Source organism: Salmo salar, chromosome 14 (genome assembly GCF_965601325.2).
Source record: "Salmo salar chromosome 14, fSalSal1, whole genome shotgun sequence".
NCBI lineage: Eukaryota > Metazoa > Chordata > Actinopteri > Salmoniformes > Salmonidae > Salmo > Salmo salar.
Genome location: NC_138304.1, coordinates 47,331,731 through 47,347,645, shown reverse-complemented (window position 1 = coordinate 47,347,645; position 15,915 = coordinate 47,331,731). Strand labels below are relative to the sequence as shown.

General features: G+C 42.7%; 2 protein-coding genes across 2 annotated transcripts; one reads left to right on the top strand and one right to left on the bottom strand.

Moving 5' to 3' along the window:
• Positions 1–3,481: 3,481 nt before the first annotated feature.
• Positions 3,482–8,552, top strand: LOC106569714 (low-density lipoprotein receptor class A domain-containing protein 1). The gene is made up of 3 exons (XM_045693678.2): positions 3,482–4,974; positions 6,680–6,808; positions 7,723–8,552. Exons 1-3 carry the CDS (start codon positions 4,968–4,970, stop codon positions 7,878–7,880), a joined length of 294 nt encoding a protein of 97 aa, XP_045549634.2. The 5' UTR covers positions 3,482–4,967; the 3' UTR covers positions 7,881–8,552.
• On the bottom strand, positions 8,005–14,689 carry lrrc42 (leucine rich repeat containing 42). The gene is given in 7 exon segments (XM_014141278.3): positions 8,005–8,629; positions 10,450–10,534; positions 11,466–11,579; positions 12,823–12,908; positions 13,170–13,291; positions 13,784–13,915; positions 14,112–14,689. Coding segments are annotated over 7 exon segments (1,299 nt in total). The 5' UTR covers positions 14,522–14,689; the 3' UTR covers positions 8,005–8,279.
• Between the last annotated feature and the right edge of the window lie 1,226 nt (positions 14,690–15,915).

The window sequence follows — 15,915 nt, the reverse complement described above, 5'->3', positions numbered from 1 at the left end:
CATTATCTAATAAATCATGACACAAGATTGTATTGCAACAATTTGGATTTACTTAGTATGAATCTTCACTGAATGAAGTGAAACACAATTTTGATTAAAACGTTTCCATCTCCTGCCACAGTTCCAGGCTTGAGAAGCCGGTGTACAAGGACTACCAGCGTAGTTTCTTCCAGGGGAGGAACAGGGACATGTATGTGGACCGCAGCATCAACGAGGACAACTACAACCTCTTCAGCTGTCTCTCCAGGCCAATTCTCACAGGACACGTCTTCTGCCATTGGGCCCTTTGACCAAAGCACTTAACCCCTGAAACTGCTCCAGGGGTACTGCAGACTAGCTGATCCTGTTCTTTCAATCTCTGTGTGTTTACTGTTCTCAACCAGTAAAGCAGGGGTTGGAACCGAATACTGGAAAATGACATTTTTCGAGGAACAGAATCAGAACCAGGAACAAACGTGATCTATACTGTTCCAGAACAGAACCGTTATTTAAAAAGCATGGGAACCGGTTAATAACTTTATTTTACATTCCAGGCATTTTTTTTGTCCCACAAAAAATGCAATGGGGCGCCAATTCTTCATCTTCACTAGGAACCCCTGGTTCGCACAATGGATATTTCTGATCCTGTCTTTTCTGGTTCTCTTCTGGATCCTGACCACCACTCTGATCCTGTCTATTCTGGTTCTCATCTGGATCTGCTGTGATTCCATGGCAACTGCTGTAGTTCAATACATCCCAGCTGAGGTAAGTCTTCCCCTAGGCCGAAAATATAAGCGTTAGTATTCTAATATCCCATAAATCTTTGCGTAAATGCAAAAAACAAATGGATAAGAACGAACAAAATTGAAAATGTTTCTGTTGTCTTTGTAGAAATTGAGTATCTATTTGTATTTATTATGGATCCCCTTTAGTTCCTGCCAAAGCAGCAGCTACTCTTCCTGGAGTCCAGCAAAATGAAGGCAGTTTATACAATTTTAAAAACATTAAAATATATTCACAGATTTCACAACACACCGTGTGCCCGACTACTCCACCACTACCACATATCTACAGTACTAAATCCATGTGTATGTATAATGCGTATGTTATCGTGTGTGTGTGTGTATGCATGTGTAAACTAACTGCAGCTCTTTGTTGAGTGATGCAGTCATTTCAGTCGCTGTAGTAGCTGATGTGTATAGTGTTGAGTCATCCACATACATAGACAGACTGGCTTTCCTCAAAGTCAGCGGCATGTCGTATACATTTTAAAAAGCAAGGGACCTAAACAGCTACTCTGGGAAATTCCTGATTCTACTTGGATTATGTTGGAGAGGCTTCCATTAAAGAACATCCTCTGTGTTCTGTTAGACAGGTAACTCTTTATCCACAGTACAGCAGGGGGTGTAAAGCCATAACACATACGTTTTTCCAGCAGCAGACTATGAACGATAATGTCAAAAACTGCACTGAAGTCTAACAAAACAGCTCCCACAATCTTTTTATCATCAATTTCTCTCAGCCAATCATCAGTCATTTGTGTAAGTGCTGTGCTTGTTGAGTGTCCTTCCTTACAAGCGTGCTGAAATTCTATTGTCAATTTATTTACAAACAGCATTTTTTCCAGAAGTTTACAAAGTGTTGGTAACAGGCTGCTTGGTCGGCTATTTGAGCCAGTAAAGGGGGCTTTACTATTCTTGGGTAACGGTCTGACTTTAGTTTCCCTCCAGGCCTGAAGGCACACGCTCTCTAGTGGGTTTATATTGAAGATGTGGCAAATGGGAGTGGCAATATCGTCTGCTATTATCCTCAGCAATTTTCCATCCAGATTGTCAGACCCTGGTGGCTTGTCATTGTTGATAGACAACCATTTTTTCACCTCTTCCACACTGACTTTAACGTAATTCAAAAGTACTATTCTTGTCTTTCATAATTTGGTCAGATATACTTGGATGTGTAGTGTCAGCGTTTGTTGCTGGCATGTCATCCCTAAGTTTGCTTATCTTGCCAGTGAAAAAGTCATTAAAGTAGTTTGCAATCTATGGAGATATGAAGGAACCAGAGTCATTCAATATTGAAAATAAAACTTTTCCGTCTTTGTAGAAACTGAGTATCATTGGATACATGGAGTACGCCAAGGACCACAAACTGCTGACCCCTTACCCAGCATCCTCTCTGGTCATCCCCTCCAAGCCGGAGGAAGAGGCTGGACCAGTCTAACATCTAAACATCTAGGGGCCAAACCAACATGGCGGAGATCAGAGTTGGGCTCAATTCCATTTCAATGCCAGTCAATTCAGGAAGTACACTGAAAATCCAATTCCAATTCTCTTTTAATGCTCGTCTAAACATTATTTTGATAATGATACCTCCAATACCTAGCATTTCCTTTAAAGCCGTATTCCCATATTGACTGTTAGGTCAACCGTAAACCCTCAAACACACAGTAGCTATGGCAAAGAACAATTCAAAGGTTTTTAATTTTCTAAGTGACTACAAACAAACCACTAAAACTGATTTAGAAATATTTCAGACGTCAGTCTATTGAGCCTTGTTGCCCAGTTTATTATTAACTGTTTAAGGATAGATTCTGTTTACCTTTGTCACTGTGGGCATGTCTGAGCTGGCGTGAGGTGACTGAGGGGAAACTGTTGTTTCCACAATGCCTCAATGGTAACCAAGTAACTATCACTGAACCTATCAACCTACCTATAATTACCTACCATAATGGTATTATGCGACTAGTTTAGCTGTGCTTTAGTAGTGCTTAGATATGTTGAATAGGGAATATTGAAGAGCTACAACATGAAATCTAACCGGACCCACCCACAGCAGGTAATGTCTCAGAAGTGTCCGTTGGAACAGAATTTGGAACAATAGTGGGGTTTTTTTGTAAACATCCATGGAATCATTTTAATTTCATCAATACGGGAACAATGATTTCCTCTATGTTCGAAAATATTTCCTGGGACTTCAAATGTATCACTTTGTTATTCCATGTCAGAGACTGTTCGATGACCATTCATTGGGGTCACCTGTTGAAGGTAAGACAAATTATTTATTTGTCTGTCATCACTTAGAAATAGTGTGCTTTAAATGTGTGGTCCAATTATGGTTACAGTATGATACACACAGGACCTCCCAAGAAATCCCAACAATACAGGGCTCTGGTCAAAAGAAGTGAACTAAACGGAGCATAGGATGCCATTTGAGAAATAACAATAGACTTGTACAGGATCTGTCGCTGGGCTGTGGTCTGTCTTTCTCCCGTCTGTCTGTCCACAGACTGCTGTGGAGAGTGCTGCAGGCCTAGCTGTCGGTGCTGCAGCAGGCGAGCTGTCTGTCTCTCCAGTATAATACTAGCTGTAGGAACAGTCCTGGCTGTGGTAGGAGTTATACTCGCTGTGGTCTTCGGGATCCCCAAACCACCTCCTGGTAAGATAAATAAACACACTGGTCTTTCTCGGCTGGATCACTATTATCGAGGAGGAGACTGAGGATATGTCTCGGTCCATTAGTACATTAGTCACACACAATATCTCAGACAGCAACGATTCTGGCGAAACTTGGGTGAATGATGCATGTTTTACAAAATCACACTGATTGGCCAGATGGTGGCACTATAATTAAGCAATAGGTCCCGAGGGGGTGTGGTATATGGCCAATATACCACGGCTAAGGGCTATTTTTAAACACGACGCAACGCTGAGTGCCTGGACACAGCCCTTAGCCGTGGTATATTGGCCATAAATCACAAACCCGCCGAGGTGCCTTATTGCTATTATAAACTGTTTACCAACGTAATTAGAGCAGTAAAAATACATGTTTTGTCATGCCTTTGGTATACGGTCTGATATACCACGGCTGTCAGCAATTCAGCATTCAGGGCTCGAACCACCCAGTTAATAACAATAGATTGAAAATGCTAACTTTGAAAGGTCACACCACTCACCCCGTTTCAGTCATGAAATTCCGTACGTAAGTCCCTCTCCTCATAAGGAACACATTTGACTCAGGGACCCATAAGGTCCACCATGATGGATCTTCCGCCATTTAGAATTTTATAAAAACACTTAAAACGCTACTCTTCTGGCACCGAATGTCCGATCTGCACGAAACTTGATATGTGGCATCTATGGACAAAGGTCTCTCAACGCAATATTTTCCAGACTAGTACTTAAAACAACATGTATGTTGGCGTGGTCTGGCACATAAAGAAGTCAAGGATATTCATATTGTAAATACATTTGGTACACATGTTGCAAACGATGTCAAGACTCAACATATGCAAGAACATTCATATTAACCACACGGTGGCGCTATAACGGGCACATGTTTATATCTCTTGATGTGTTTGACTCAGAGTGTTGAAATTTGGAGCACATGCTTAGGGAAACGAGTCTAGCTAACCCACGTGATATCTCAGACACCACTGGCCTGGTTTTGACAACGTTGGTGAATGATGAGTCTTGCCATAGAGATCTGTCAGTTACAAAATTACACTGATTGGCCCAAGGGGGGTGCGCTGCATCATTCGTAGGGGACGACATGTTTACTGTTGTCTTGTTTATCCATGTAATGGAGTGGTATTGTATGCAGTTACTGATATGACACAAGATGGCAGTAAATACTACCCTACAGTGACATCCTGGGTTTGTAGGCCGATTTGTTGTGAAGATTTAGGGCCCTATTCATAAAGCATCTCAGAGTATGAGTGCTGATGTAAGATCAGCGCCCCCCGTTCTTTCATTATGGTCTGAAAGGTCTAACTGATCCTAGATCAGTGATACTACTCTGATGCTTTGTGGATACTGATCCCCAGTTCTAGTAATGAGGGTTTGTAATGTCCCCTTGTAGTAAACCGTGTCTGCAGGACAGCGGACAATGCGACAGGCTTCCTGTGTGACGACAGAGTGACCTGTATCCCTCCCTCTGACCTCTGTAACGGGGTCGTGACCTGCCCCAAAGGAGCCGATGAGGACACAGACATGTGCAGTTAGTCACTGTTCCAATAATGTTGTTATTTATTTTCCATTTTAGTCATTTATTTTTTATCTAACCTTTATTTTATACATTTTATCAAACACGATCATTAAAAAAAATACATTCATGGTAATAAGTGATGTGATGCACCGATATGACATTTTTGGTCGATATCCGATATTTTCCTTGCCATAAAAAAACCCTGATACCGATAACCGATATTTAACATCTTAGCGGCCTTTTAAGCATTCTAGTACAGTTAAATAGTTAACACACACACATGGACGCAAGGTCTAAGGCACTGCATCTCAGTGCAAGAGGCGTCATTACAGTACCTGGTTCGAATCCAGGCTGTATCACATCCGGCCGTGATTGGGAGTCCCATAGATGGCGCACATTTGGCCCAGCATCGTCTGGGTTTGGCCGAGGTAGGCCGTCATTGTAAATAAAAATGTGTTCTTAACTGACTTGCCTAGTTAAATAAAGGTAAACATTGCTTGCATCCATGAGCTAGCTAGCTTTTTTTTAGAACAAGCACTATAGGTGCGCGAGACAACTTTACTACGAGTGATAGTGTAATCAATGTGTAATAATTACGTAACAAACGTATGAACGCGTTAAATTATGTGACGTGCAGTCATATTCAGGTACTGATGTCTTTTTTTGACACGCAAAGACCCAAACGGCGTTCCATAGAAATCCTAGTTGAGAATGAAACGACTGACCAAATGAACAACGAAACAGCACAGCAAGTAAAATAAATAGGTTTTGATTGTTTTACTGGTAATGGGGACATACATAAATGCAAACAAACCTTTTTGGTCAGTGTGGTGTCTAACATTTATTTAACGAGGCAAGTCAGTTAAGAACAAATTCTTATTTAAAATGACGGCCCCCACAGCAGTGGGTTAACTGCCTTGTTCAGGGGGAGAACAACAGATTTTTACCTTGTCAGCTCAGGGATTCATTAGGCTACAGGTGGAATCAATTCTGATAAACTTCTCAGGGTGGTGAAAGTGCACCGTGATCTTTTTGCTCCTATCTAATAAATATTGAGGGTCCTATTCTGGTGACATGATGATCGATGCTTGACTGCCATTTGACAAATAAAAATAGTTTTGCTCTTATCCATAATCTCATCACGTAGACTAGTCTACCCGCACTGTCACTGTGAACTGTTGGCTAGAGCGCATATGTCAAGACCGGCTGCAAGACCAGAGTAAGCACATTTGCTATTTAACAGTCTGTGACAAAATTATCGGTAGAATTGAAAATGTTACGGAAACATATTGAACTTCAGATTTTTTTATTCGGTATAAGAAAACTTAAGCGAAAAGGTACATTTTATGTGCCCTGCGTCATCAGGTACTGATTTATCAGCAACAAGTCAGTTTGGTGGAAACACCACTGGTGGGAAAATGCAAATATTTTCTTTATGCAGATTCTAGAATATTTGCATGAAAATCTGTCGCCAATTGGATGTAAACCTAGCTATTGTAAGTCAAACCTTTCCTCGGTAAAGCAGCTATTAGCAAAACCAATGCTATTCATTTTCCTAAGAACCCCAGGGAGATTAGAACCCCAGGGGGACTATAACTCAAGTGGAATAGGACCTCAGGGGGACTAGAACCCCAGGGAGACTAGGACCCCAGGGGGACTAGAACCTCAGGTTGAGAACCTCTGCTCTAAGTAAACATGTCCATACTTTTCCTTTCAGGTGATCTCCCCAACAACCTTCCAGGTGGTCTTGTGTTTCGATGTGGAAACCCTCCGTTTTGGGTCTTTACGGACAAGAAGTGTAACAACTTCAACGACTGTGGGGACTGCTCTGATGAGATTGGGCCTTGTGAGTTGTATTATTCAAATTGACGAGTCGCCTACAGATTACCGTCATATTTAATTAACCTTTATTTATTTAGGCAAGTCAGTTAAGAAATGACAGCCTACCCCGGGCCAATTGTGCGCCACCCTATAAGACTCTCGATCACGGCCGGTTGTGATACAGCCCGGGATCGAACCAGGGTCTGTAGTGACACCTCTAGCACTGCGATGCTAGGCAAGAACAGTTAGAAATAGGGCAGTAATTATTTAGGTCACAAGGGTCAGCACCTTTGTTAAGGGGGAGTACATGGGCCGCCTTCCAAACCTTGGGGATAGTACCATTATTTCTATATATAAAAATCGGCAGGTTAGCGGGAGTACATGTTACGGTCTAAATAGTACAAAATGCTTGAGTTGAATGGTGCTACTCTCTGGTTGTTTCCCCTGCTGTCCAGTAACCTCTTCATACACAAAGGAGGGATTCGTTATTGTCTCCTTAGCAACCAGGCTGAACTCTTGTCGCCTGTTTAGACTGTCCCCATCGTATAACTCTGCTATCTTAAGACATGTGGGCTATGAAAACTGGTTACAACCTGCTTTTATTTGTTTTAATGCTTAAAAAAAAGGGGAGTGGAGCGAAGGAACCCTTATCGCTCACGTAAGCAGTTCTTTGTGTAGGTGATGTATATAAATGACTAGGTAATTTGTCCATTTTTATGTTCCTCCCCAGTATATCTGGAGAGTTAACTTCCTTGCAATTGCTTGAATAAACTCTTTTAAAAAATGGGAAATTAGCTATATCCGATCCTTGGAATAAGTTTTTCTTCAACAAGACATTTCAGTATCAAATTGTATGTAATAGACTGTTTACCAACCTCCTATATTCAGACACACACAGTGACGGAGAGGTGGCCTGTGCTTCTCATCTCCCCTCTACAGATGCTGGCTGTGCCCCCTGTGGTGTGTACTGGTGGTCCTGCATACCCGTGGACTTCCAGTACTGTTCCTGCATCCCTCGCTGTCTATGCCGTGATGGACGCCAGCACTGCTACGACTGGTCTGACGAGTACACCTGCCCCAAAAGTTTAACCTGCTAGACTAACTGCCACATCCATCCCCATCCCCTAATCTCTGAACCAAATCCAAGGTGTATACTCCAGCCATGTGAACATTCTGTCATCAGAGACTGGATCCACACCAATGATCAGAATCTTGGAACAGTTACAATAATAAAACAAATCACATTTTATTTGTAAAAAGTTAAAAACGTAAATAAGCAACAGATTGACTAAGAAAACACTCCAAGTGTTCCTCCAGCTAAGGAGTGCAATTAAACAAAACCAAAAAACACCAAAGCTAACCTAGAGGTGGAAGCTGAACTCTGCTGGATGCATGACATCAGGAAGAGTTCAAATTGAGCAGTGCATTGTCACGCCCCACACACACACACACATTTGGAGACTGTGGACCTCGGCTACGGAGAAGGAGACAAAGCATCAGTAACTGTTGAGTAGATCCAAATCGCCTGCTGTGAGAGCTGGTGATGAAGAAGCACGTTTAACAGGAGGGCTGTGACGACCACTGTCCCCGACCTGGTGTTTACGAGGCCTCTTCTTGTTCTGTGAACAGGGTTTTACATATCCGTTGGTGGACCCTGCGATTTCAATGCTGTTGAGTGACGAGTGCTCAATTTGTCCACTTTTAGCCCCTGTGCATTGGGTCTGATGTGTGTGTGTGCTTGTTGCTGGTTTATACAAATGTATCCTCTCCCTGGTCTTGTCTTGTTCTTTATCCTGGATCAGAGGTGATGCGCTCAGGATTCCTCTGACAAACTTCTCTCTGCCAACTGAAGAGCAAATAGGATTTGTCTTGTTTAAAACAACAGCACCTATACTGACAGCCAGATCTTGTTTATAAAAACAGCACCAAACTGGCCCCTGCAGAGACAGACTAGCTTAGAAAATAGCCTGGTTCAGATCAGAATGTGCTTATAGCCAATTCCCCTTAACCTCTGACATGTATGGCATGGCTACGACTGTCCGATTTGGCTAAAGAACAGATCCGGACCTGGTTAGCTTTAAAATGGTGATGTACACTGCGTGCACAATTATTAGGCAAGTGAGTATTCTGACCTTATCATTGTTTCTATTCACATTTTCGAACTCCAAACCATATAAACTTGAATGCTTATTGGATTTAATCATTTTCAGGTGATATGTATTTGTGTAATGAGGGAGGGTGTGGCGAAAGTGAATAATACCTTATATCAAGGTGTGCATAATTATTAGGCAGCCTCATTACCTCAGGTAAAATGGGCCAAAAAAGAAATTTAACTGACACTGAAAAGCCAAAAATGTAAAATGCCTTTCAGACGGATATGACACTCTTTAAATAGCTAAACTATTGAGGTGTGACCACCGGACATTCAAACGTTTTGTTGCGAATAGTCAACTGGGGCGCAAAAAATGCATGGAGAAGAAAAGGCGCAAATTAACTGCAAAAGACTTGAGAAGAATTAAACGTCAAACTACCAGGAACCCATTATCCTCCAGTGCCACCGTATTCCAGAACTGCAACCTACCTGGACTGTCCAGAGGTACAAGGTGTCAAGTGCTCAGAGACATGGCCAAGGTCAAAAAGACTGAAACAAGACCACCACTGAATAAGATTCACAAGTTGAAGCGTCAAGATTGGGCAAAGAAATACCTGAAGACAGATTTTTCAAAGGTTTTATGGACAGATTAAATGAAAGTGACTCTTGATGGACCAAATGGATGGGCCCGTAGCTGGATCAGTAATGGACACAGGGCACCACTTTGAGTCAGGTGCCAGCAAGGTGAAGGAGGGGTACTGGTATGGGCTGCTATCATTGAGGATGAGGTAGTTGGACCTTTTCGGGTTGAAGATGGACTGAAACTCAACTCCCAAACCTAATGCCAATTTCTGGAAGATTCTTTCGTCAAACAGTGGTACAGGAAGAAGTCCTCAGCATTCTAGAAGGCCATGATCTTTATGCAGGACAATGCTCCATCACATGCATCCAAGTACTCCACTGCTTGGCTAGCCAGCAAGGGCCTCAAAGATGCCTGAATAACGACCTGGCCCCCTTCCTCACCTGACTTAAATCCTATTGAGAACTTGTGGGCCATTCTCAAACGTGAGATTTACAGTGATGGAAGACAATACACCTTTTTTTTTTAACAGCATTTGGGAGGCTGTGGTTGCTGCTTCAGCGAAAATTTATCGTGAACAGATCAAGAAACTGACAGATTCCACGGATGGACGGCTCATGGCAGTTCTTTAAAATAAGGGTGGCTATATTGGTCACTGAATATTTTTGAAAGGCCAAAAATGTTATATAATTGTCATTTTGTGTTACTTATCTGTTACACTTACTCTAAAAATTTTGAGAGAAATTATTTTTGTAATTTAGTTGCCTAATAATTCTGCACACTAATAGTTGCCTAATAATTCTGCACACTTATATATTTCCCTGAGAAAGACAAAACTAATTTTTCCTTTGTTAAACATTCAAGTTTGAGGTTCAATGACATTTTGGATTGACTGAGAGCATTGTGTTTGTTCAACAATAAAATAAATCCCGAGGAATACAATTTGCCTAATAATTGTGCACGCAGTGTAAATACAAAGGATGTTAACACTTACAAAAGCGAATAGCTGATGTTCTTGACTCTTGGATCTTCAATAGTTTGGGCAGTTCTGTTGCACTCAACTCCCACTGGTTTACAACCTGTCACAAACATACATGCCATACAAATAAAATAAGTTATCAATAAACTACTTTAGTACCATAAATGTGTGTTTTACAACAGGAGTGTCACCTGTTCTGCCCAGCCTTGTGTTTTACAACAGGAGTGTCACCTGTTCTGCCCAGCCTTGTGTTTTACAACAGGAGTGTCACCTGTTCTGCCCAGCCTTGTGTTTTACAACAGGAGTGTCACCTGTTCTGCCCAGCCTTGTGTTTTACAACAGGAGTGTCACCTGTTCTGCCCAGCCTTGTGTTTTACAACAGGAGTGTCACCTGTTCTGCCCAGCCTTGTGTTTTACAACAGGAGTGTCACCTGTTCTGCCCAGCCTTGTGTTTTACAACAGGAGTGTCACCTGTTCTGCCCAGCCTTGTGTTTTACAACAGGAGTGTCACCTGTTCTGCCCAGCCTTGTGTTTTACAACAGGAGTGTTACCTGTTCTGCCCAGCCTTGTGTTTTACAACAGGAGTGTTACCTGTTCTGCCCAGCCTTGTGTTTTACAACAGGAGTGTTACCTGTTCTGCCCAGCCTTGTGTTTTACAACAGGAGTGTCACCTGTTCTGCCCAGCCTTGTGTTTTACAACAGGAGTGTCACCTGTTCTGCCCAGCCTTGTGTTTTACAACAGGAGTGTCACCTGTTCTGCCCAGCCTTGTGTTTTACAACAGGAGTGTCACCTGTTCTGCCCAGCCTTGTGTTTTACAACAGGAGTGTTACCTGTTCTGCCCAGCCTTGTGTTTTACAACAGGAGTGTTACCTGTTCTGCCCAGCCTTGTGTTTTACAACAGGAGTGTTACCTGTTCTGCCCAGCCTTGTGTTTTACAACAGGAGTGTCACCTGTTCTGCCCAGCCTTGTGTTTTACAACAGGAGTGTCACCTGTTCTGCCCAGCCTTGTGTTTTACAACAGGAGTGTTACCTGTTCTGCCCAGCCTTGTGTTTTACAACAGGAGTGGTCGAAGGCCTCCAGTAGTTTCTCAGACAGGACCAACCCCATGGTGTTCCTCACGGTCTGCTTGAATGACGGGCCAACCTGGGAATCAAATAGTATACATTTCACTCTCAGTTCTGTTAGGGATCAGTGGTGCCATCTTGTGGAAGACATGTTACAGATAGGAAACAAAGAGGTCAGAATAGAATCTTAGCTATGGTGTTGTGTAGGGCTCCAGATGGTGCGAGCTGCACATTTTACATGGTCACCTCACTCAAAAACATCTTATTTTATACAAAGCTAAAGCCATGGATTTGGTCAAACAGTATAATAGTACATTATTCTCATGATTCCTGTAATGAAAAAGTGATCTGCCTGTCCCTTTTCACTGGGGCCTGTTGCTGTGTGCCAGCGAGCCACGCTCCCTCTCCCGGGAAATAAAATGCTCCGGGAGACAAAAAAAAAAGTGTTCTGATTGTATAACATTTCAAAATCCTACCCTACGGAAAACACTGCTATCATGTCACCGTGGAAGAAAGGAGGTTCAGATTTCTGTAGGTTATTTTCTCCTCAGCTCTCAATTTTGAGCTCAATAGCAACTATTTTACAACCAACATATTTGATATGGCTTTGAGATACGGACCATGCGAAATGCGCATAGGCCTCACTGGGATTGCATAGGCCTCACTGGGATTGCATAGGCCTCACTGGGATTGCATAGGCCTCACTGGGATTGCATAGGCCTCACTGGGATTGCATAGGCCTCACTGGGATTGCATAGGCCTCACTGGGATTGCATAGGCTACAACATTTAAGACATTCAAAATGTACTGTTAGATTAATACATGGCTACTAGCAGTGGGTAATATCTTTAGAGTTAGCATCAGCGATCTTACTGTGTTTTGAGTTTTCACTTACTCAGGTGGTGAATTAGCCCCAATTAAAATTAGCCTACGATATTAGTGAGCAATAAGATGCAGGCTAATTCATCTCTATTGAACCTTAAAAAAAAATGTTTAAATGACATTTCTGGACCTCTATTTTAACAGTAAAATATAACAAATAGCCTAATTTGTCAAGTCAAAATGCATGACAATCACTAGATTATGTTCCACATTCAAATATTTTAAATCACAACATGAAAATGACAAAACTTAATTATTGTAGTCTACTACACTTTTTAATAAAGTACTGAATTACTTCATATACTAAAATGTTCTATTACGTGCATAGGGTGGTGCCACCCAACTGAAAATCTTAGAGGCACCAGTACCACCAGGGGAAAATGTTCGTCTGGAGCCCTGGTCTTGTGACAGGGAGAAGTACAGAGTCAAAACCTTCTCACCTTTATGTTAGTTCCTGATACATCAAGACCTTGTAGCTTTGGGAGGCATGTGAGATATCCAACTGCTTTCTCAGTGATCGGGTTGTCTTTTGGAAAGAGAAGTGAAAACAACTGGTTTAGAGATATGCTTGTGGGTCCCATGGACCATCTAAGACTATCTGTCCTTGTCTCCCCTCCATCTTCACAAGCTGGAAAAGAACAGGACAGATGAAATCATGAAACATGTATGCCATCCCTAAGAAGAATCTGCTTTCACGATTCAGATTTCCTTCCTAGCCGTGCAAATAACAAAGGATGAGACTAGGAAGCCATGCTATACTATTGAGATGCCCCCATAAACTACTCACAGGACAGGTCCAGTATCTGTAGGTGTCTCAGCCCCCTCCTCATCATCCTGACAGGGGCTGTCAGTCTCTGGAGACCCTGGTCTGACAGGCTGTTACCACCCAGGGACAGCTGGACCAGACTACTGAGAAAAAGGAGAGGAGAACTACAATTGGACCAGGCTGCTGGGGAGACGCAGGACAAAGAAGTGGATACTCAGCACGCACATCGAAAGCTTAGGCATAGAGACCTAAATTGGTTGAGGTTACGATTGGGGGTTATTATATTTTAAAAAAGGCAAGTCAGTTAAGAACAAATTCTTATTTACAAAGACAGCCCGGCGTCGTCTGGGTTAGGCTAATTGTGCGCCACCCTATGGGACTCCCAATAACATCCGGTTGTGATACAACCCAGAATCGAACCAGGGTCTGTAGTGACACCTCTAGCACTGAGACGCAGTGCCTTAGACCGCTGCGCCACTCGAGATCCCAATATGGTTAGGCGAACCACCACCCAGAACCATTTGAAATCTGCCTGCTAAAGACACGTCAGGGTCAATCACACACTTGCAGTCCAGCCTCAGTGAATTAATTAGGCATTGTACTGTACAATAGAACAACAAAAAAGTGATTCATACCTGGACAATGCATCTGATGTAAGATGTTGGAAGATGTCGTGGCTGTCTCCCAGTCTGCAGCCAAAGAGATCCAGGCACTTCAGACTGTGAAACGTTTTGATCTCTTCCAGCTTTTCAGACAGCAAGGGAAACCTGTGAGGAAATAAAGCAACAGGTAGTCAGCCCATGTATGAACTGTAAATGAAGTGCATTGCAAGTTCCTAAATGGGCTGTAGGTTGAAGGTTACATAATGTTGGTGGTACTACAAAGTGGGGTAAGTAGGCTAGCTACAATGTGGCATGGAAGGTGTTTATAACCAAGCTTTGTCCACTGCCAATACTGCCTTACCTATGCCGTAAACAAAGTGACCCGAGCACTATGTCCCCGTATGCATCACTGAACAACTGCAGAGCCCTAGGGGCTGCATCAGGATCGGAAAATATCTGTTTTTCCTCCGCGGCGGCGAACAGTCTGTCCCCTACTTGTTCAGGAAATCCTTTGAGAGAATCGACATGGTTGATATTGTACGCTACAAACAGCAGAGATATGTCGTAAAGGGATTTGGCAGTGTACTTCAAACTGCCTTCTTTATTATAGGTGAAGACGAAGTGCTATTTTTTCAACGCCAGAGGGTTTGTTGTTCTGTGTGATGATGATGATGATGAAGGCGGCTTCGTCTCAGCGAGCACAATGTTATTGACGCGACGAAGTTGTCCTCTGTCGCGCACATATACTATACCAGAGTCAAGGTCGCCCATTTTTATAAGACTTTACTACGAATTTAACGTCTTTCCACACCAATTCATCTAGCTACAGTAGCTAACCATCAAGTCGTTTTAACAAACAAAAAAAGTTAGCTAACGAGATGTTCGACTGCCAGCTTCCGTGAATAATTCCGGTTGAACTGGGCCTAAAATGACGTCTCGGGTAAATGTATTAATTCGTCCTTCACAATAAAAGGTCCCTCACGTTGATAACCTACAATTCATGGAGGAGAAGAAAAAAACATGTATTTTGCTCCGTCAATTTAGTACAACAATACTTCAACATACAACAAAACTCACAAAAGACAAGAGATAAGTTACTAAATACAACAAATAAAAGACTTAACTATAAACTAAAGTTGCATTATAAACTCAGTCATAGGTAGAAAAGTCAGTTGAAAGATTTAAAAGTCATAGGAAAGAAAGTGTTATGGGTGTAAGATGGCACAGTGATGCCACCTGTTGGTAAATGTTAATTACTGTGTTTTTATTGTTGTGCTTTCCTGGTTACTCGCGTCAATGCCTGTCTCGTCATTTAACGTCCAAACAGAAAGATTTATATCACGTATATCATCTCGTATATCATCTCGGTACCTAATGGCAGTCAGGCTACTGCTCAAAAAAATAAAGGGAACACTTAAACAACACATCCTAGATCTGAATGAATGAAATAATCGTATTAAATACTTTTTTCTTTACATAGTTGAATGTGCTGACAACAAAATCACACAAAAATAATCAATGGAAATCCAATTTATCAACCCATGGAGGTCTGGATTTGGAGTCACACTCAAAATTAAAGTGGAAAACCACACTACAGGCTGATCCAACTTTGATGTAATGTCCTTAAAACAAGTCAAAATGAGGCTCAGTAGTGTGTGTGGCCTCCACGTGCCTGTATGACCTCCCTGCAACGCCTGGGCATGCTCCTGATGAGGTGGCGGATGGTCTCTTGAGGGATCTCCTCCCAGACCTGGACTAAAGCATCCGCCAACTCCTGGACAGTCTGTGGTGCAACGTGGCGTTGGTGGATGGAGCGAGACATGATGTCCCAGATGTGCTCAATTGGATTCAGGTCTGGGGAACGGGCGGGCCAGTCCATAGCATCAATGCCTTCCTCTTGCAGGAACTGCTGACACACTCCAGCCACATAAGGTCTAGCATTGTCTTGCATTAGGAGGAACCCAGGGCCAACCGCACCAGCATATGGTCTCACAAGGGGTCTGAGGATCTCATCTCGGTACCTAATGGCAGTCAGGCTACCTCTGACGAGCACATGGAGGGCTGTGCGTCCCCCCAAAGAAATGCCACCCCACACCATGACTGACCCACCGCCAAACCGGTCATGCTGGAGGATGTTGCAGGCAGCAGAACGTTCTCCACGGCGT